Here is a 21,774-nt window from a genome sequence, read left to right as displayed (position 1 = left end):
AATACAGAAGAATTCACAGCTAAAACGAAACACACCTAGCGTGAGGCATATTGACTTACACTCACTGTAACTTTAATATCTCATTACTCATCTAAACTAATTCAAATCTAATATTACATCTTCCAACTGTCAAATTAAATATTTACATATTTATAATTCCATGCCATTATAATTTTAAATGTATTTTAGTCTCTAAATGTAATTTGTTGGGGGGGGGGCTTTTGAATGTGTAATGTAAAATTATGTTCTCCTAGTACACTGTAAATGCAAACATTGCATTAAATTACAAAATAAATGCATTGTTTTATCATCTAATTGCTATTAATGCAATTAATTGCATTTTGTCCCAAGTCGGTCCTTTTCTTCTGTGTTTCTGATATTCCTGTGACTCTGACGCACAAGCAACACCTGCAGACCGCAATGATGGCTGAGAGTAAATGTATCTTTATTGTATTTTTTACATTTTATCAGAGAATATTTTTTGGATATATTATGCATCTTGAATATGTGATGTAATTAGTCGTTCTGTGAAATGGAAGAGGGGCTGCTGAGGTGACACAGGCGTAAAGCACAACCCATGTATGGACGCCTTAGTCCTGGACGAATGTTGCACAACATTAAGGCATTTACACAACAAATCAGAGAGAAAATGTGTAACATAATCTAATCTGTAGCTTTTTAAAACATTAGAGCTCCTTGATAACTGTAGTTGGTCTATGTGTCATATCTGGGGTTTGACTTGGTTTTAGCTCCTCGTCTGGCGCTTCAACCCTGTGGACACCAAACCCCCGACTCCAGATCCTCTTCGTTGGTCCCTCCAGCCTCATGGCCAACCTGCAGACCCAGGGTTCCTGCTCCTCCGTCGCCGGGCCCCAGATTCTCAACCGAAACCAGAGTTCTTAAAAAGCATCATGAACTTGTTAAGAACTCTAGTTTTGTTTCTCTTCTCTCTCTCTGATTAATACGAAAGGCAGGCTGACCAAAGAAATTTAATTCACTTCCAAATAATCATTCTGAAGTTTTCATTCAGATTCAAATTCAAAACCACTAATATTTTTTTATCTGTATTTTACTTGCAATGTTTGTACTAACTGTTGTGGTTTTGACTTACAGATTTGTTGTTGTAATTCCTCTAAAAGCTCATCTTTCTCAGTTGCAGCAGCTGTTGCTAGTAAAACACAATCTGTCCACTGTTCATCAGCAGCAACAAACAGCAGATGGACAAAGTCAGAGACTAGCTGCAGTGCGTATTACTAAGTGCCGGGAGGCAGTTGGACGGCTTCTTTTTTCTGTTGTACTTATCATTAATTATAGAGCCAGAGCCACTGATTGAGTAGAATACCAGGAGCTTCACCCAAACACCGGGTCGGCCTTCATCGGGTTTCTTCTGTCCATCCTCGGTGTGACCCGCTGTGCTGATGAGTCTCAAACTCTAAAACCTCTGATTTATTGTTTCCTTCTGCAGGTTGGAGCAATAACTGGACTTTTTTCATCTTCTCTCCTGCCTCCTGTTTGACCTCCAGCATCACACCTGATGCTTATTACATTCACCTCTCTGAGCTATTTCATGCGCTTAAATACTTTATGCATACCTCGATGCGTTGCATCGAAATAGGTTAATTTGTAACAATGATACCACAGTTCCAGGGTTACAGAGGTTAATGGATGCCAACATTTCCTCGTTTCCAACTTCTCAAATGCTGACACTTAGCGCATGTAGATCACCCTTGATGTCTGTTTTAGCGATCTGGATAACCCTTTTTAACACACAGAGTGTTCTACTTAAGACAAACGGAGGAGGGGAGGCTGGCTGAGGGGATTCCTGCAGAAAAACAAAGTTGTATCTGCAGTTTTTGCTGCCGTGCTGAGGGTTACCTGAACTATATAGATAACTGAGTATTTTTGTCTCAGATGTTACATTGGACAGCACTGCTATTTTTAGAAGAAAAAAAAAAAAGAGTAAAAGGTGAAACGGAGATTTGCTGTAATTCTCTGTAGTTGGCCTTTAGTTGCATAGACACGTCTGTAACATAACATTTTTCTTGATTTTCTGTATATTTGAACTGCTTTTGAGGAATCATTACTTAATTGAAATAACACATTTAAATTGTTGTTGTCAAACAGATAACAATTTGAAAAATATGTGTTATGTGGACCTAGATGCCAGGAAATCTAGGCAATTTTGGGAACAATCTTTTGTCACCTTTCTGAAGTAATCAGTGCAATAACTAATGGCATAAATGCTTGTATGCCTGAATTATTTATTCATTTGTTTTTATGACTGACGGTAACATCAAGCTGAAATAATTTTAATTTAAGAAAAAGTTGTGCCAGCTCAATTTAACCCTTAAAACTGCTGATTTTAAGGTCAGGACCTTCAAGTTTACAGGGTTAGCAAAAGACACATCATCAATGTAGCAGGTATTAGCAACATGCACTGATAACTTGAAAGCAAACAAAAAATCTGCACATTTTGGTATGAAATATACACATTTGTGTCCGCCACAATATATATTTATGCTGTTTTTTTTTAATTATGTCAGTTTGGTCCTCCATATCACAGCAGCTGCAGTGTGCCACAGAAAAACGCAAAATAACACAGGGAACAAATGAACAACACCTCAAAGCTACTTCTGTTCTGCTTTTCCTCGCTGTGTCAGCTTTACTCTACACGCAGACCCATTGCCATGGCAGTCAACAGATTACAGCTCAACGAGCCCAGAGAGCAGAGATTACATTAAAGTGTATCAAGAGGAATAAACACCAAAGCACACAAAAACATTTCCCCCACAAAAAGTAGGTAAAAACCCCAAAACGCAGCTTTCAGCCCGTTTGTTTCCCGTACGTTTCAACATAAATCTTGACTTATGTTTTCAGTCTTGATGTTTATATTGCGATGGTTAGTGATCATCTGAACACAGTGGTTGTTGATTAGCTCATGTAAACACTGGCTCTACTGACTGTGTGTCAGAGTGCAGGTGAGTGGATCGCCTTGTTTTGGTGCTACCTGAACCGGAACACACCGAACCGCACAGCACGTCTTCGTGTTGACAATACATAGCAAACATTTCGTCTCTTTTCCAGAATTTTTTGCACGATCGTGTCATTTTTCCAACCACCAATATTCCCGACTCAATGCACAGATACAGCAGCAATGACAAATGAGTGCTGGACAATAAGTCTAACGATTATGAAATTGAGATTTAATGCTCTGAGTCGTAGAGGCCATAAAATAATTATCTGAATTAATCAGGCAGTAGGTGGAGCCATCAGTTTCACTTTCAGTTCACTGCAGCCAACAAGCCGAGGAGAGTGAAACACCTCCATGAGTTTAACAGTTTTTTTTTGTTTTTTTTTACCATTTGGTCCTTGCTGTTGATTTTGTCAAGTTTTGTAAAACAAATGGTGACTACTACTCTGAACTTTACAACTTTGTGGAGCGAGCTATTTTGTCCCCTTGCTGCATCACATGGCAATCGACAAATATTTTTCCTAAACTAATTGATGGACGACTCTTTTCTGAAAAAAAACTAACCCACCTTTAGTGAGAGTATATAAATGAATTCTGGCTGTTTTTTACCTTCTCTCATAATAATAATAATAATAATAATAATAATAATAATAATAATACATTTTATTTGTAGGCGCCTTTCTTGACACTCATGGTCACCTTACATAATTTAACATAAAAACAAAATGAAAAATTTAAATACATAGTAAAATAAAATTTTTTTGCATCATTTGTAATGCAAAACAAAACATAGATGATAGAAAAGTGATTTAAAACAAATGCAGCACATTAGCTGTTAGCATGTGTTCCTGATAATGCTCTGAAGGAGAACATTTTCATGTTACACTAAAACTAGATGTTCCACTGAATGTCTGAAGCCTACAACATACGAATGCTGGTAATACCAACTCTTAGCCATTCACACAATGCTTTTCCCCAACGTACCAATAAAAAAATCAGTTTGATGGAAAGCCTACCCACAAACAGCTGGCTGCTGAGCCGGAGGCGGAGGTGTCCATCAGCTGGAGCCTCCAGGATGCGAAGGGGCAGCTGGTCGACCTGCAGGGAGGCCTCCTTCACGTTCCGCTCTGCCCTCACGTAGTGCCACTGTCTGTCATTCAGAGGGAGGTGGGACTTTACGGACAGGACTGCCGGACCGTTGCCCACATCAAAGGAGAAAGTCACCACTGTCGGAGCTGGGAGACACAGAGTCAGATCAGGCTGAATGTGATATGAGGTTTTTATATGTTCTCCTCCATCCTGCCTTTCTGATGCAACGTGATACAACGCTGCTGAAAACTTGATGACCCGCATACATTTACGAAGGGGCTTAGCTGACAGCTTGTCAATATTTTACAATGTGTGTCTGAAGCTGCAGCAACACATAATGACTCCAAACATCCACACAACATCCCTCTCAGGTTTGAGAACAAAACAGATGATAATAATAGGAAAAATATCCACAGTCACCTGAGTGCACTGTATGCTTTTGAGCTGAACACATCTGCTGTCTTCTAACTTGTGTTTGTGCATTTCTACTGTTGAGCTCAAACCTTTTGTGTAAACAAATCATTTTATTTTACTTTTTTTGTTGTAATAAATCTGAAAGAGTTTTTTTTTTTCATTTTATTTCCACTTTACCCATCAGATGAATTCATTAAGCTTTTATATGTGCATGACAGCAAGCTATTGCTGTTGACTGTGCCACTGGGATTACATCATGCTGTGCAAACCAGACAGGCTGCATCTCTGGGAAATTGAACTGTCAACTACAGCGCTCCCCAGGAAGAGCAAAGTATACCGCTGATGGCTTTTGTGGCCATTCTTTTCGTGTGGACACTCTGGCATGCAGGCTGATGTCTCATGATGTACCGCATCGCTCTCATTGTGGCGTAAGCATTCACTCACAGCTCAGCTCCACCCTGACGAAGTCCTTCAGGCCCTGGTTCTCCAGAAACACTCCTGAGGGAGAGCTGGTCTTGAAGTAGAAGGAGATGTCTGAGGCCAGCTCCGCCTGCAGGGTGGGGAAGTACAGGTAGGACGACTCCTGGTAGAAAGACGCTGCGTTCCATATGGACTCTGGAAGAAGAAAAAGGAGAACAACGAGATGAAACGAGAGTCCAAATCAATCAATCAATCAATCAATCAATCAATCAATCAATCAATCAATCAATCAATCAATCAATCAATCAATCAATCAATCAATCAATCAATCAATCAATCAATCAATTAGCGATTGTCAACTTCCTATCACTTATTAGCTTGTCTGCATGTTAAACCACATTTCTGGTGGATTTAATTTTATGTCAGTGATCTTTAAAACATGGACGGTGAGTAAAAGTTTGAAATTACCAAATACAGCGTATTTGTCAAATGATAATAGATGAGTATGTATAAGCAAACCGTATACTGTACATTAACATCTGCACAAGTACTCACCTGCTGTGCAATTAACCAGAACTACAACTGCCTGGCAGATAAATGATGTTAATACTTCCACAGCGGGATGCAGGCAGCAGCACCACACTGATCCTGGTTCCAGCAAACATCCTCCTTATCCTTCAGGTGAGATAAATAAATGTCTGTCTGCTTATTTTGCTGTTTATGCAGGCAGCTGAAATTTCAGACTAATTCCAAGGAGGTTTTTGGAGCAGCAGTCTGTTAGTCCGTTGAGATGTAAAACATATTTAACTGTGGGCAGCGATGCTGATGTTTCAGCAGCGTCCAGTTTATGGCAGGTCTGTGCTGTAGTAGTTACTAGGTAGTTCCTTATTGAAGATTTGTGGAGTGTACATTAAAGTGCCAGGAAACCGTCACTCTGAGATAAGCTCTAATAAATCTGCAGCCAGGATTATGTTAGAAGCATGCTGACGGCTACAGAGATTGCATAATTTAGGTGTAATTTACTCAGATGTTAGCCCTAGTAGAGGTATGTGTGTGTGTGTGCGTGTGTGTGTGTGTGTGTGTGTGAGAGTGCGCGTGTGTGTATTTGATGTATACATAATATTGAACCTTATATTTAAAATGTGTTCAGTTCTTGTTTTTATTCACTCCATTTGTGTGCTGTATCATTATTCTTGTAAACAAACCAAGTTAAATAAATGATTAAATGATTGTGACTGTCATGCTGATGGCACAGGTGGGTAGAGTTCCCACAATGACTCCTCAAGTAAGAGCAGCACTAACTTAATACATTTTTACTCAGAAATTTTTTTAAAAAGCAGTCATCCAAAAAATACTTTACAGTAAAAAAAAGCATGAATTTGTCCGTGTTGAACCAGAGAAAAGACTTATTTGTCGTTCGGTTCCATCGGCGCAAATCCTGATCAGCTGATTAAATATGTTCAGGTGAGCCTGTGTGTATTATTTATATGCAAGATGTTATATTTTCAAATGATACTTAAAAAAATAAATAAATAATATAACAGTTTGTGAATTTTTTAAATTTTTTTTGCAAAGACAAGAGTGTTTTTCCAAACCTCGATTTAAATTCCAGCAGCTTCTTCAGCAGAAAGCACCTGCTTCTCTTGTTGCCTTCTATGTAAACACTTCGCATCATTGCGTCCTGGATGGCTGAGAATCCACACCAGCGTTTTATTAAAACTGTGACAGGATAATGTTTACCTCTGTTTTCCATCAGCTCATTTTTTTTAGAGTGTTTTAGAAATGAGAAGACCAGCTGTCGAAGGTTTAAAAGTAAAATGTTTTCAGGATTTAAGCAGCTGAACAGTTTGTGGGATTTTATGTTTTTTCCATAATGCTCCAGATGTTTTCCCTGAGTGACAGATGTGGAAAGCAGGCAGGTCAGTTTTTAAGACGCAGCCATGCTGTTGTAATCCGCGGAAAATGCGGCTTGTGTTTTGGATGTAAACAAGACACTTCAGACTTTCTCGGGTTTGCTGCATATGCTACTCATATATCCTTCCATATTAGCAGAACCTGCGCAGACCTGACTTTGTAGCGTAACTTCCTAACAACTTCATAACAAACCAGCGTTATGTTTTGATCTAGGAGATTTTTAATCTTTGGTTTCAAAGCGGTGGTGAGACACAGAATTAAGAGTGTGCTAAGCCCTCCATGGCCTGCATGACCCATGAGAGGACATGATTAGACAACAGTACACTTAGAAAACCTCCTTTAGTGTCAAGATAGTCCACACTATCCTCTCCACATTTTATATATATATATATATATATATATATATATATATATATATATATATATATATATATATATATATATATATATATATATATATATATATATATACATACATATATATCAGAAGGCATTCAGACGGTATACTCCTCTGTCTGTTGTTAGATTTGCACTACGGCAGAAGGACTCTTAACTCTTTATCCACTGACAAACACAAAAGCACGAGTCTGAGAGACGTGGCCTGAACATTGTTTGTCTCAGATCTGCCTCCATCTGCAACCAAATCTGGCACGGCAGCTGCAGCGCCGAGGTGATCACCTACTGTCTCCATAACAACGCAGAGAGCCGACGTGGTAGACAGCCTGCGATCCGGTCCTGTTGGTGTCTCCGATCACAATCTGACTCACTGGAAGGTGGTCTTTGTAGGAGAGGATGCCCGTGTCATTAGTCCTGAGACAGACAGGGAAACAGAAGAAATGTTAGCTCAACAATGTCTTCAGAGACCGTCGTCTGTTTTCAGCAGATGTCATAGGACTTATTTCACTTTCTATAGCTAAAGAAATGCATCTTTCTTAATGTAAACAAGCGGCAGTGAAAATCTGCACACTTGGGATCAGGGAAGCTTTGGAGAGGATTAGCCTGCTGTAAACAACAGCTCCGACCGCCCAGTGCCTTAAATTAACCTTTCACTCCAATCAGCGCAGAAATAATTATTCACTTCCATTCCTTCGTGACATAATGAATGTAATTCATAAATGTAATGCATTATATCTGACTTGTGCTGTAATTAATTATTTTAAAGGAAACGCTGTCAAATGAAAATGTTAATGAATTTTCTCATATCAAAAGACTAAATGAGCTGCTGCGAGTGATGAGAGGAGACGACCCAAATGCGGCACGACACGGGTACCTTTCCAGAAAGAAAATGCAAATGTCCAGGGGATGCGGGGGAAACATGGCTCCTTTTGCTGTGATATTTGCTCAGCAAGTCAGCACTTAAATGCCTAATTAGCCAAATGGCGAAAGTTTCACTGCTGCAATATTTATTTTTTTTTCTTTTTTCTGGGCAGCAGTTCATGACCGCGCCACAGACAGAAAGAGAGAGAGATTTATCTTTACACTCTTTCATTTTTCTGTTTCATATTTGCTAATTTGCTTTTTGGAACTGCTGCCAAGCTCAGTCTGTGGAACATTACAAAATGCTTCATCCAGATGTTCATTTTGATTATTAGAATAACATCGCATGTCCAAAAGAGTCAATACGGAGGTCATTATTATAGGTTATAGTTATAGTTTTGGGAGTCTGTACTGTGATTCAGTTCAGTTCACTTAAGATATACAAGAGATGTAATTCCAACACACTTTACAAGACAAACAGATCAATCGCGATGAATTGGCTATAGAAATATGTCATTATGTAAATCTAAGAAAAGTATGATAAAAATATTCTGCCCTACCTACTTAAAAAATAAAGGCAACTATTTGTGTAATTTATTTATGCTTGTCAAGCAAGACTGTTCTTTATTTAAGGAACTTATTTCATTACATGAAAAAGAAAATTCAAGTAAAGTGAATTTCATTTTGTCAAGTAGATCAACCAAAACTGAACTTTGTATGAATTATTAGACTTTTTTTTTTTCAAATACACCTTAAAATGTTACTTATTCAACAACTACAGCATTCTTTTCTCTTTTTTTTAAAGTAGAAACTACTCCAATAAAAAGAAAATACTTTATTGAGACAGTTCCTGATTCCTGCTTTTGGTTTGTTTCTCTGCTCAAACTTTGACAGAAAACATGGGAAGCAGTGATAGTTTGTTCACTTTTCAGTAGAACAAACACAATCGTATGCAAGGCTGCAAGGCTGCACCATCAGGCAGAAAATGAGCATGCTACTCTCTCAGTTTCACGTATGCGATTGTCAATGTTTAAACTCGCCAATCAGTGCTCTATTGCTCTGAAAGTTGTCTGATTCTGGTTGACCTCTGACGGTAGAGGTCAGAGGGCAACTAGTCAACAAAGGGCTGGTTGATTTGACCTTTAACCTTTCATTAATGTCTTCAAAGCCAAAGCAGCACAAACAAAAAAAAAAATTGCTGCACAAACGTAGTCGAGTTTATTGACACCAATTTTGTCTGATCTGAAGGAGGTGTGGCTGCCACCGTCACTCAGGTAAAGTTAATGTATGTCTATTTAATCATTTGTGCATTTTTTTGCATTTATTGTTATTGACTCTGAAGTACTGTTTTGTCCTTGTACTGCAGCTTTATCCCCTCTTCTGAGACAAATTTCTCCCATGGGAGACAAATAAATGATCTTGTCTAATCATGGACTTTCTTGGACTGTCCAGCTAGACGCTGGTCCAAAACACAATACCAGGCCAACCTGTCCTTGGCTACAGCAGGGCGGGTGAAGGTTCCCACCGTCTCTCTGTCCTGTCAGACCTGCAGGTCATGAGTAACCTGCAGGAACGGGAAGCTTTTGTGCCAAGAAGAGTTTTCCCATCCCGGAAAACAAACTCTCCAACAACTACCTCACAACACTTCAGGGTGGAAGTTAGAGTTGAAGTTAGAGGTTGAGTGTCATCCTGGTGCGATCAGGTTTCATTCTTGATATTTCATTATAAACAGTATTATTTTATTAGAAATGACTCCCCACAACAACTAACCATGAGTAAAGGAAAAGGTTTTGCATCAGAATAATGAAAAAAAAAAAAACATGACTATATTTCTTCCAGGATATGTGATTATTAGCATATCTGTAAATACATTCCAATCGTACACACAGGCAGTTACAATATAATACAGTCAAGCAGAGCTGATCATAATAAAGCAATATGTAAGGGAGGATGTGTGTAATGTAGCCCAGCTGTTTGCATCCATTCATTAACAGCAGACTTTTCCTGAGCCAGCATGGACGTCCTTAAAATGCTGCAACACCAGACTGCTTTTCACTGTAGCAGCTGCTCAGTTTTCTTCTGTCTGTGACTCTGTTTTTTTTTTATCTAGTCCCAGTCTATTCTGCTATGGTTGGCATAGTTTTTAGATCAGCCAAATAGCTATCGTGATGCTCTATTTGAAATGTGGTCTAGGATAATGTCAACAACCGGAGACACCACTCTACGGCAAAAGATGACATTCTTTGCTTTTTTTTTTCAGGGATTTATTCTGAGCTCTTTGAAAATGTCATGGTGCGAAGAAAAACTGGCAGGTCTAACGAGACAACCAAACAAACTCCTTTACAAACAAAACTCTGATCGTTTACTGGTCAGCTTAAAACAAACAAACAAAAAATTTAATTAAAAAACAAAACAGTAATTAAACAAGAAAAAAACTCAGACCAAAGATGCTGTTTTACAGAGGCTGATGTCAAATTGCCTTGTTAATTATAATGAACCATGACATAAAATATGAGTTTATTATCACGTTTAGAATGAGAATCATATATTAATAATTATGGAATAAATAAATTCATTAAGAATCTGATTAATAGGTAATGAGCCGCATCAGTGAAAGATGCTGTTCACAAAGCCTCCTTTTCTCTGCTCCAATTTATTTACATAAATCCCAGTTACCAGAAATGTATGAACACAACAGTGCTGCAGCCAGAAGCTACTGGGAGACACACTTCTGTTCCTTCATAAAGAATAGTCTAGTGTGTTACTGTGTTAAACACGACAAAGAGGCACCGCAGCTTTTTCCCTGTCACTTAGCGAATTCTTCCGGCTTTGATCATGGTGGCCGTTTACACGCAGCCATACTGTTTTATTCAGCCAGGATAACTTGCAAGAGAAACAAGACTGGAAGCCATGGATTGTAAACAAGGCAGTTCACCACACGTTTCCTTTCTGAGAGGGCGAGACCTGCTTTTGTGAAATCTTTTTTTTGTTTGTTTCAAAACGTGTCTGACATGAGAGAATAAAGTCATAGATTTAATTGGAAATCAAAATAAAAATTAGAAAAGACTTGATTCTGCAAACGTTAAATGTAGTGTGCATACCACGTGTCTGTATCAGCGTCGCAGTTGCAGAAGTAATTCATGTCCATGCAGTTCTCCTCCAGGCTGCAGGAGCACTGCTGCACTCCAGGCAGGAAGCCCCCCCAGTAGCTCCTTTTGTCTCCTTGGCGATCCAGCCACCAGGACAGCGGGCTCCCGTCTGCAGCACGAACACAGGCAAAGGAACGTTTGAGGTTGTCAAAAAAAAAAAACACACATTTCCAAGAAAATAGCATGGTTAATTTAAATGTTCAACAATGGTTTAATTCTGAAAACCAGTAATACTTTCTTTTGATGCAATCAATGCTATGATTATCATACGATAATTTACGAAGGAGGATCAGGGCCTCAGAGGAAAAACGAGAATTCTCATTTTAATTTCTGAATTTTGACTGTTTTTTCTTAGAATTCTGAGATTTTATTTTTTTTTTATAATTCAGAATTCTGACTTTAAAGCAGATGGGCACCAGGGAGGAACCAGATTCATTGTCCAAGATGCTAGTTGTGTAGGAGAACAACAAACATTCTGGAGGAATAATAACAAAAAAAAGTTGCATATTTGGTGACGTAGGTCACAACATTTATCTGCTTTTAACATTAACTGAGAAACATCAATGATCCTAAAACCTCTTATTTGGCTTTTAAAATGATGCAACTGTCTTTGGTTTTGAACCTCGATGCATCTTTTCTAACATATCTGCAAAAAGAGGCTGCGACATGTTGTTTCAATTAAACAGTGAACACTGTTTAATAATGTTGGTTAAACAATCGACATTATTTAATTGAAATACACACAGTACCTATAAAAAGTCTTTTTCGACCTGCAAATTATAAAACCATTTGAACACCAGAAAAAAAAGTTCACAGGTCACACATAAACTCTCTGCAATACATATATACACCTATACACCCACTAAAAAGTGCACTCTAAACTAAAAAGTGAACTCTAAACTAAAAAGTGCACTCTCAAAAGTGTATTTGGGTTGTTTATGCTATGAACTTATTTATATTAATCTCAGTTCTTTTGCTTTAGTTACGACTACTTTACTTTCATGTGTTCAAATTAACTTAAAAGGTAATTCAATCTTTAACTTGAATGAACTCTTTTGAATTTTCTTGAAACAATTAAGTTCAAGGCCGCATTCGTATCCTGTCTGACATCATGACGCAAGCGTCACCAGGGACAGATCCTGTATCAACCAAGGTGCTGTGGTGGTGCAGAGGTAGAGCACAACAAATATAAGCAGACCTTAGACCTTGATGTGGCCGTCACCGGTTCAATTTTTGGAATCATGACCTTAGTTTCATGTCTTCCCTCTCCTTCATTACACACTTTCCTTTCTAACTTTTCTCAAATAAGGGCTGTCTGAGTTAAAGAAAAAAAAACCTTTTTAAAGAGAGATCCTTTACTAGTTTACTTCTTTACCTGAAGTAAACTAAATGATTTGAGTAAGACTGACTTAAATTTGTCATTTTAAACACACTTAATGAATTCAGTAAAAAAAAAAATATATATATATATATATATATATATATATATATATATATATATATATATATATATATATATATATATATATATATAATATATATATTGAGTTGGATAAACTAAGTAAATTGAGTCTGTTAAGCATAATAAATATTGGGCTGCACAGTGGTGCAGTTGGTAGAGCTGTTGCCTTGCTGCAAGAAGGTTCTGGGTTTGATTCCCGGCCCCGGTCTCTCTGCGTGGAGTTTGCATGTTCTCCCTGTTCATGTGTGGGTTTTCTCCGGGTACTCCGGTTTCCTCCCACAATCTAAAAACATGACTGTCAGGTTAATTGGTCTGTCTAAATTGTCCTTAGGTGTGAGTGTGTGTGTGCATGGTTGTTTGTCCTGTGTGTCTCTGTGTTGCCCTGCAACAGACTAGCGACCTGTCCAGGTTGACCCCGCCTCTCGCCCGGAACCTTAGCTGGAGATGGGCACCAGCAACCCTCCCAACCCCATTAAGGGACAAGGGTGTAAGAAAATGGTTGGATGGATGGAAGCATAATAATTTGAATTGGATACACATAACTTGACTTGGATAAGTTTTATGAATTGAGTTGGATAGACATAATAACTTGAGTTTTTTTAAAAAACTTAATTAAGTTGGATAAACTTAATTGAATTCAACTAAGTTGGTTCAGCTGTTAAATGTGCTAAACTTTTGTATCAGGGCATGATTTTAAAATTTCTTTGTTCTTTAAATTAAATTTCAGCAACAACATTTCATCCATCATGGAGCATCGTGGTGTTCCATGATGGATCAACACAGTTTATCCGAGAATTAAGTGCCAATAATGTAAAATAAGCTCATAACATGGATTACAAAACAAATACACTTTTGAGAGTGCACCCTAAAAAAATAAATAAATCGCACTCTCAAAAGGGTACACATATCTACACACACCCGCACACAGACACACATCAAAGAAAAAGTCTATATGTACAAGCAGAACTTGTTTTGGTCCTGCACTTGCAATGTATGAAACATTAACAGACATAATAAAACCAATTTATGTATACAGGATAGAATGGTACCCTGAATCAAAGAACCCCTCATTGGTTCCACGAGTCGAGGTTTCACTGTCCAACAGGTCCTACGTTGTCCGTTCGCACATAACGTCCCACATAAAATTTTGAACATCTTTTGTTCAATGTCTTATGTCGAAGCAATGAAACGTTTGACATTTAACATCTATATTGAACGTAAAATGTTTAACATCTTATGTTGTTCTTACGATGCTGTTAAACATGAGAACTAAGTTGTTCACAAAATCAAACACAGTTTGTGCTGAGAGAAGTATGTTAATAATTCACTTCCTAAAAAAAACAAAAGAATGAACTGCTGACGAAAAATGTTACAAATTCTTGACTTTTCCCCTTTAAGTATAATTCATCCAGCAGTAATTACTTTACATTTATATATTTACAACAATAAACCCGAATACTGTTGTGACAGTTGCTTTGTGGTAAAAAGAAAAGTGCAATACTGCTGATCGTTTTTTTATTGTGTAACAAAGTATACATAATAAAAAAATGAATTAAATTCAGTTGAATTGATAAATAACAGATTATGCAAAATGGTTTTTGGATTTCAAATTCAGGTAAGCTGCTTTATTTTGGGGCTTTTGAGGCGGGTCATTTTAATGGAATGTTAAGATCCTACAAGAGGTAAAACTTTCCGTTTTAATAAAGCTGGTAGTACGACTGGTTCTGGGTATCTTGTGATATTCCAGTAGTTATGCTGTCATAGGTTTATGCTGCTGGGGGACAAACTTATGCTCATTCTGCTACTTTCTCCTACTACTCTTAAATTATGCATTATCCTCAGTTATTGCTCACATCAACTTTGCTCTCACTGTTGTTTCTTTCCACAGCGAATCCATTTGGCCTGGTGTTTTACTTAGATGTGACGCTCTCCCATAGTGGGCATAGTCAGCGCCATTGCTGCCAACAACTTCCTGTTTTCTTCAGTTTGACGACACACTTGAACCAGCTGGTGTCTCTCCTAGTCACGGCTATTGAAGGAGTCATTCCTGTGACTAACTATATGTACTCTTTATCATTATACAAATTTTATGATTAGATTAAACCCCCCATCGAGCCACTACTGCTATTAATGCTTTTTGCCCCCCGTTGACATCAAAAGTACCTTGTGATCAGTGGATCTGTGTTTCCTGTGTGTTTGTTCTCTTCCCACACCTTGAACCTGTTAGGGGAAGTTCTCCTCTCCACGGTCGCCGTATGCTTGGTCAGCATTGATTGTGAATATGTCTGTAAGATTGGATTAAATTGTCTTCTTTGCAAAGTGCCTGGAGACAATATTGGTTTGGAATTGGTGCTAAATAAATAAACTCAGCTGAAGTGAATTTATATCAAAACTCGTTGTGGTCTATTTTGTAAATCTCATTAATGTGAAAAAAAAAAGAAAAAACAGAAACGTTCCACTAGCAGGTAGAACATGTAAAGTCTGATAGATCGTATGGATGTGTTTTTCTAAATTCTAAACATTCTAAAACAATTAACAAAACTGGAACAATCTTTATTTCTGATATATTTTCATGAGTTTCAAAAATTTCTTCAGACCTGCCTTTTACCGTAACCGTTAACAACTCAAGTCATTTCTACATAGAGATGTTACTTTTAAATCCAATCCAACACAAAGCACATGTAAGTTGTGACTCAAATTTAGTTTACCACAAGAAACATAAGATTTCTTAAATCTAATCGCGTGGTTTTATGAGTGTCTCTGTCAGTGATCTGGTACGTCCTGGACACGTCACATTTCATTTAGGGACAAAAAGATCTTAAATACAAATTTCTCTTGTACCTATACAACAATGTAAACGCACACACACACGCACACACACACACACACACACACACACACGCACGCACGCACACGCACACACACACACACACACACACACACACACACACACACACACACACACACACACACGCACACACACACACAGAGCATGAATCCACATAAAAAGACAAACATTTCTCAGCAGATATGAGAAACTGAACTACCTTTCCATGATTTTATCTATTAACCAAATGAGCCATTTCCCTCAACTCCCAGCCAATTGACGGTGAAGCTTCACCAGTGCTATTAAATCATAACTTATCATGCTTGCTTGTGTTAGAGGGTCCAGCTTCAATCATCCATCACACAATGTGACCCTGCATTGCAAAGAGGCCAGCCAGCAGAGAGAGGCCCATTAAGCTGCATGTCACAATACATAACCAGGTGTCACCCGCTGCAGTGCCCACCTCCTGCAGATATTACAGCTCCATTAAGCAAAGCTTTGTGTAGGGATACACACGTCATGTTAGTCAGAGGCTCCAAATAATTTTCTCTCTCTCCCTTTGGGTTGCTTTTCAAGGTCTATATTAGAAGCAAAGTAGAGACTCAAATCTAGAGCTACCACAGTAACTCTGATTAACCAGCAGCATTTGCATCACAAAGCCCCCAACCCTCCAACCCCCCAACCCCTGCCTTTGCAAACACATGTTCTTCTGTTTGCTTCCAAACAAAATTCAAACCCCGAACGGGTCTGCAAACAAGAAAAGGCAACAATCAATAGTTCCTGTAGGGCAGGTCGACCTCTTGCTCAAATTGGCTCATATTGACACAGCTTATTCTCATCAAGAAGCAAATGCGTCTTCCTGTTTCACTGATGCACAATGCCTCACAGGCAGCATCAACATTCAGCACAACTGCAGCACCAAAAAAGCGAGAATACGCAGCACAAGAGAGGCTCTTATTCTGGAAAGCCAATGACACACAAAACATTGCATTCGTCTTCATTTCACCTGGACCAGAATCTTGGCTTCTTGAAAATGGCAATACACTCAGAACATGGGCATGTTCAGAGATCTGCAGAAGAAATAGCTAGTTTCAGAAATATGTACTACAGGCACTGCTGGATGGTGAGACTAACGTCACCCTCCTGCTGCGTGACCCCGTTTTCTGCAGAGATGCTGTAGCTACAAGCAGCTTTCTGAACATACTTCCTTCATTCCCCCCAGACAACAGACAACGCACCAACAAGGCAAACTTTTACAAATCAGTCAATTCAATTGGTGAATTTTCTTTAAGATTCTTTAAAGTGTTTAGGTCAAGAGACACTTTACAACATTCAATTTCACCAAATTTTAAAAATGAACTCACTCAACCAAATTAATTAAATTGTAAGTAATTATTAAGATGATGTACTAAAATTATTTATTTTCAACCTTTAAGAGAGATTAAAACTACACTGATTGGACAATTCTGGTTATACATGCTTCCAAGAAAAATCATAGACTGACTTGGCTGTTTATTGACTGTAAACTCACAAAATCTCTTAAATAAAACCCGTATGAGAACATAAAGCAGGTTAGAACGAAACACCATCTAAAGCGAAAAGCAAAAAAGTAACAAAAAGAAAAAGGGAGAATTGAAAAAGGTAAAAGATCTTTATCTTTTACTTTTTTCAATTCTTCCTTCTTCTTTGGCTCCATGTCTCTTGGTAACTTAAAGTTTATCAAAAGATGTGTAGAGTTGCTAAATAAAAATGTAGGTTGACAGCGACCTTGAACGGTCCAGTTCTCTGATTATTTTTTTCTTATTATTTACGATATTAAAAAAAAAAAATTAATATATTTTTTAATTAATTATTACAATTAATTAATACATTTTTAGAGTGTACCAGTTGCCGCGCTATGTAGCTAGCTGTGATCAGGGAACGTATCACCATAAGAAAACTATTCCTGGAAATGTGTGAAAACAACAAGCAACACGGAAAGAGGACACCAAGACAAGAAGCAATTATCCCCTGTTGGCAGTGGGCTTTTTTTTCATGTTGTCATGTTGAAAGCCAGTTACTTCTAAGCAAACACAGCTTACTGTAGCTCCTGCATCAGGACAAAGAGCAATGAGCTTAAAATGACTGATTTGAATGTAAATGACTTCGCTGAAGGTTTAAGAGAAGGCTGGAATCGGGAAAGACGTGTTCTACAGCTAAACTCCACAACCAGAGGTGAACTTCAGATGTTCTTGGCACGTACGCCTACATCTGCAATCCCACGGGGTTTTTTTTTTTTTTTGAACAGCTGCTGTTGTTGTCATTTTCCTTTGAATTTGCATGAAAGGTGCCATTTTGTCAAGAAATTATTAGAAGATGTTTCAGATTCTGCTTCTCATCAAAAGGGTGATTTGCTTGTATCCAGACACTCGGAAAAGTTAGGAACAAAGGTTCACTTGACTTTATCCACAGTAGATATTCCACCACCAAAGAGAAGCATTAAAAATTCAGGCTATGTCTGAAAGTGTTCATGCAGCTGTAAAATAGGCTGTTTCAAATCTCCCTTTGATGTTCGATGCGATAATGAACTTGTTTATTTGCATACACATGGCACACAGGGACGGCAGAAACTGGGACTTCATGAATGTTTTATGATTTAAGAGAAAATGTTTAGATGTTTGGGAGCAAAGGTGCCGGCGCCGTTCCAGATGAATGAGTACAAAAAGACTGCAGCTAGCCTCTCAATATATTATTGAAATGTAACGAGAGGAGGGAACAAGCGTGTGGGAGGGCCTCTGAAAAGACAACAACTCCCAGCAGTGGTGAACTACAGACTGTCTGAAAACTCGAAAAAAGCACAATAGCTGGAGAGAAAAAAAAAAGGCATGGTTTTCACTCCGAAGTGATGTCGATACTGACTTTGGCTCTGCATGTGGCACTCTTCTGTCTCTGAATGAAATTCTTGGGTTCACCATTGCAAAGTAAGAAATGAGAGACTCTAATGTGAAAGCAGAAAAAGAAACATCGTTTGTCATATTATTGGCAGATGAAAATGCAGTTTTTTTCAGCATGAAATGATATAAACGCAGAAGAGGTCTTCGGTTGGTCCTGATCTGTTACATTGCTTCTTTGCATTTTAGTCAAGGTCCTCCTCTGCTTTTAGGTCAAACCCTGACAGGATCATTTTCTTGGTGACATATTCGTGAGTTAAGTATATTTATGTAAATAATCTCCTTATGTAAGTGAAAGTTGCAAGGAAAACATGCAAGACCTTATAATTCAACTGCTCTCAGTTTACAACCACAGATAGGAGAGCAGGGCCATAAACAGAACCCAAACAGCTACTCCATAAAGCTCTACCGTCAGTGGTGTTTGCGTGCAGGTGCGTGCGTGCAGGTGTGTGTGTGTGCGTGTGTGTGTGTGTGTGTGAAAGGGGTTGGGAGGCAGCAGTTAAAACCAGTCCTTGAGAGCTGCTATCCTGCAACTTTTAGATGCTCCAGTGCCATGACAAAGCAATTCCCCTTACAGATTTATTCTTCTTTTACTTTTGATTATTAAACACAATTTAATATCAGACAAAACCAGCCTAAGCTTTTGTCTAAAGTACAGTACTGTACTGAATAAAGTAAGTACTGTAAAAAGTACAGTTTTTAAATTACAATTTTATTCACATGGACAAAAAAAAGCTATCCAAACCAATCAACACCATGAGAAAAAGTAATCGTCCCCCTAAACAGAAGAGCTGCCAGTCAATAAACTACCATCAAGTATTAATTTTACACCAGATGTAACGGGATGTAGACCTTCCAAAAAGATCAACTCACAGAATATTCACAAAATATTTTCCGAAACTCTCCTGGATCATCAGGATGTTTTTCATCAAGTGTAGTATTGGTCTTTGTCTTGCATTTGGTCGGCAGTGGATTCATGTCTGGAAGCCGTTTCTGTCCACTGACTTTAACAGAGGCAAGTGAGGCCAAAGCCTAACTCAAGGTGGGAATTAACTGTTCACACTTTTCCCTTAATACACTTGGAAACTTCATTTTCTACTCACCTTGGGTTATCTTTGTCCGAACATAAGCATTATGTTGAATGAACTGAAAGCATGCTCTGGTTGCACATTTCTCTTGCGCCGAAATTGGGTAGCTGGCTTTAGCCTTCAGTTAAGCTTCCTTCAGAAGGATAACTATTACTGAAGTCAGGTAAGAACAGTGTTTAATCTTTGCATTTTATGTATCTAAACACAAATTCATGCCTAACAGAGACTGGACAAAATTAGTTTTAGATATTGTATGGTACAGTTTCTGCAGCTATTAATACATTTTATATGTAATTACAGGTCGACTGGATTTTGAGTTTTTGGTTAGTTGGAAAGTCTAGACATTCAAAATTGATGTTGTCGCTGCTGGTGGCTCTTTTTGCCCATGCATTGACCAAACAGGCAGTATCAATAGATGAATCTTTCTCAATGTTTTTGGTTTTGACAAATTATACATCCAATATAAAGTTCAAGTCCTGTCTAACCCAAGTGATAATAGAACTTATTTTGTAAGTTCTGCTTCTAAAGTGATGAGGTACTTGGACAGAGAATGAAAATAGCTGGATCAACATGTTCCTGTACTGAAATGAGGTAAATAGATTTCTGTGAGGAGTCTGTATGTCCTCTGAATTTGCATGGGCGTTCTCCAGCTCCACTAAAGCTCAAGCAGAACTTGCTCAATCAATTTCAGCACCTACACACACCCCCTGGATGTGGATGATGCTACATAACGTAACAAGCCTCCTTCTGTGAAATATCACATCCTGTCTGCTGAAACAACTGCTCAGGAGTTTTGAGAGCCAAAGAGTTGAGATGGCAACAAAACGTCCGTGTTTCCGTATTAATTCAGCTGAATGTTTGTGCAACAAACTGTTCTGGTGTCCCAACTTCACAGCTAGTCTTTAAAGGCAATGTTTAAATATTTGAAAAGGCTAAAGTGTATTTTCCATCATACTCCATATGGGCCTCTATGTTTTACTTAAGATATGTGTGGGAGATACACACATATCTCCCACACTTCATTTATAAAGATTATGTAATTTAAAAAATAATGTGTCAATTATAAAATAATCAAATGTATTATTTCATGTAATTATAAAATAATCACATAGTGTAGATATGCAAATATTTAAAAGTGAACAAATTGCTTCTGTGAGGAATCAACTCACCCTTTGTATTGAAGAGACGTGACTTCCTGCAGTTGTAAACCACTTCCTGTTGGCACTGCTCCGCTCCAGTCACAATGGCACGAAGCTGGTCGGCCGATGCGTTGTAGCTGAACTTCGTGATGTGAGGCTTCTGGGGAGAGGAGTTCTGGACTTTTACTGGAGCCGAGTTGTTGTGGGACAACACCGTCCAAACTTTCTTTTCTGTGGGAAACACAGGAGTCTTTCACCATGCAGCAAGCACACGCTTCTCAAAGCTGAAACCAAACATTTGAATGTAATGTAACAATGCATCTCTCACAGTTAGACCTAGTGACGGGTCAGTGGTGAGTTGGTGTGTTCTGACTATCTGTGCTACCCATCAATCCGTCCTACCTTGTGGTAATGCGTACATTGATCCAACGTCACATACTGCTTACTCGGCAGATTTCTTATCCTTACATCCTACCTGTGGAAGTTTATTTTGAAGAGAGAGCAAGCTGTCTCCCCACTTTTTTTTCCCCCTTTGCTGCTTAGCTCTCACGCTTTCAGTGGCTCCACTGAGCAGCTTTGCTCATGTCAGGCTTTTTCAAATGTAGCACAGACAAAATGTGTCTACCAGGCGGTGCAGGTCACTGTGCACCTGCAATGATATTGATATACTAATATTACACTGTAGACATACACAGCTTCAATCACACATAATAAAGTCTTCTTAGCATGGTTTAATAAAAAAAAAATATTTTGAAGCTAAAATATATTAAAGAGCAAAAAATAGCCCACATAACAACAATATTTTTTCTTCTGATTCACGCGGTTGACACCAAGCAATGACTTTCTTGTTTACAGAATACAGTAGCGACGTTGCAGACGGCAAACTGAAGCCATTTACAAATATGTTCACAAGCTGCCTGCCATGTAAACTTAAAACATGAAGTAAAAGCAGCAATTAAATTAAAATAAATTGAATCGACTTTATGGACGAAATAAAACCTCCACATGTAGCATGCATGAATAAGAAATCTCCTGAACGAGCAGCAGGTAACATAGCAAAAATGTGCACATGTGCACATTACCACAAGGTAGGACGGTTTGATTTGTAGCGCGG

At 38.3% G+C, this 21,774-nt stretch overlaps 1 protein-coding gene across 2 annotated transcripts in view; it reads right to left on the bottom strand.

Annotated features, from left to right (window-relative positions):
• Nucleotides 1-21,774, bottom strand: part of cntnap5a (contactin associated protein family member 5a) — a 173,030-nt gene that overhangs the window by 38,950 nt on the left and 112,306 nt on the right. For both annotated transcript variants that reach the window (XM_008438481.3, XM_081598493.1), the window contains exons 13-17: nt 20,691-20,891; nt 11,167-11,323; nt 7,491-7,618; nt 4,919-5,089; nt 3,988-4,206 (exon numbers count right to left, since the gene is read on the bottom strand). In XM_008438481.3, the coding sequence (XP_008436703.3) occupies nt 3,988-4,206; nt 4,919-5,089; nt 7,491-7,618; nt 11,167-11,323; nt 20,691-20,891 (876 nt within the window). The remainder of the gene's footprint in view (nt 1-3,987; nt 4,207-4,918; nt 5,090-7,490; nt 7,619-11,166; nt 11,324-20,690; nt 20,892-21,774) is intronic.

The sequence above is a fragment of the Poecilia reticulata genome, chromosome 2, assembly GCF_904066995.2.
Source record: "Poecilia reticulata chromosome 2, P_reticulata-male-v2, whole genome shotgun sequence".
NCBI classification, from domain to species: Eukaryota; Metazoa; Chordata; class Actinopteri; order Cyprinodontiformes; family Poeciliidae; genus Poecilia; species Poecilia reticulata.
Note: the sequence above shows the minus strand (reverse complement) of the source record. Positions and strands in the feature narration are given on the sequence as shown.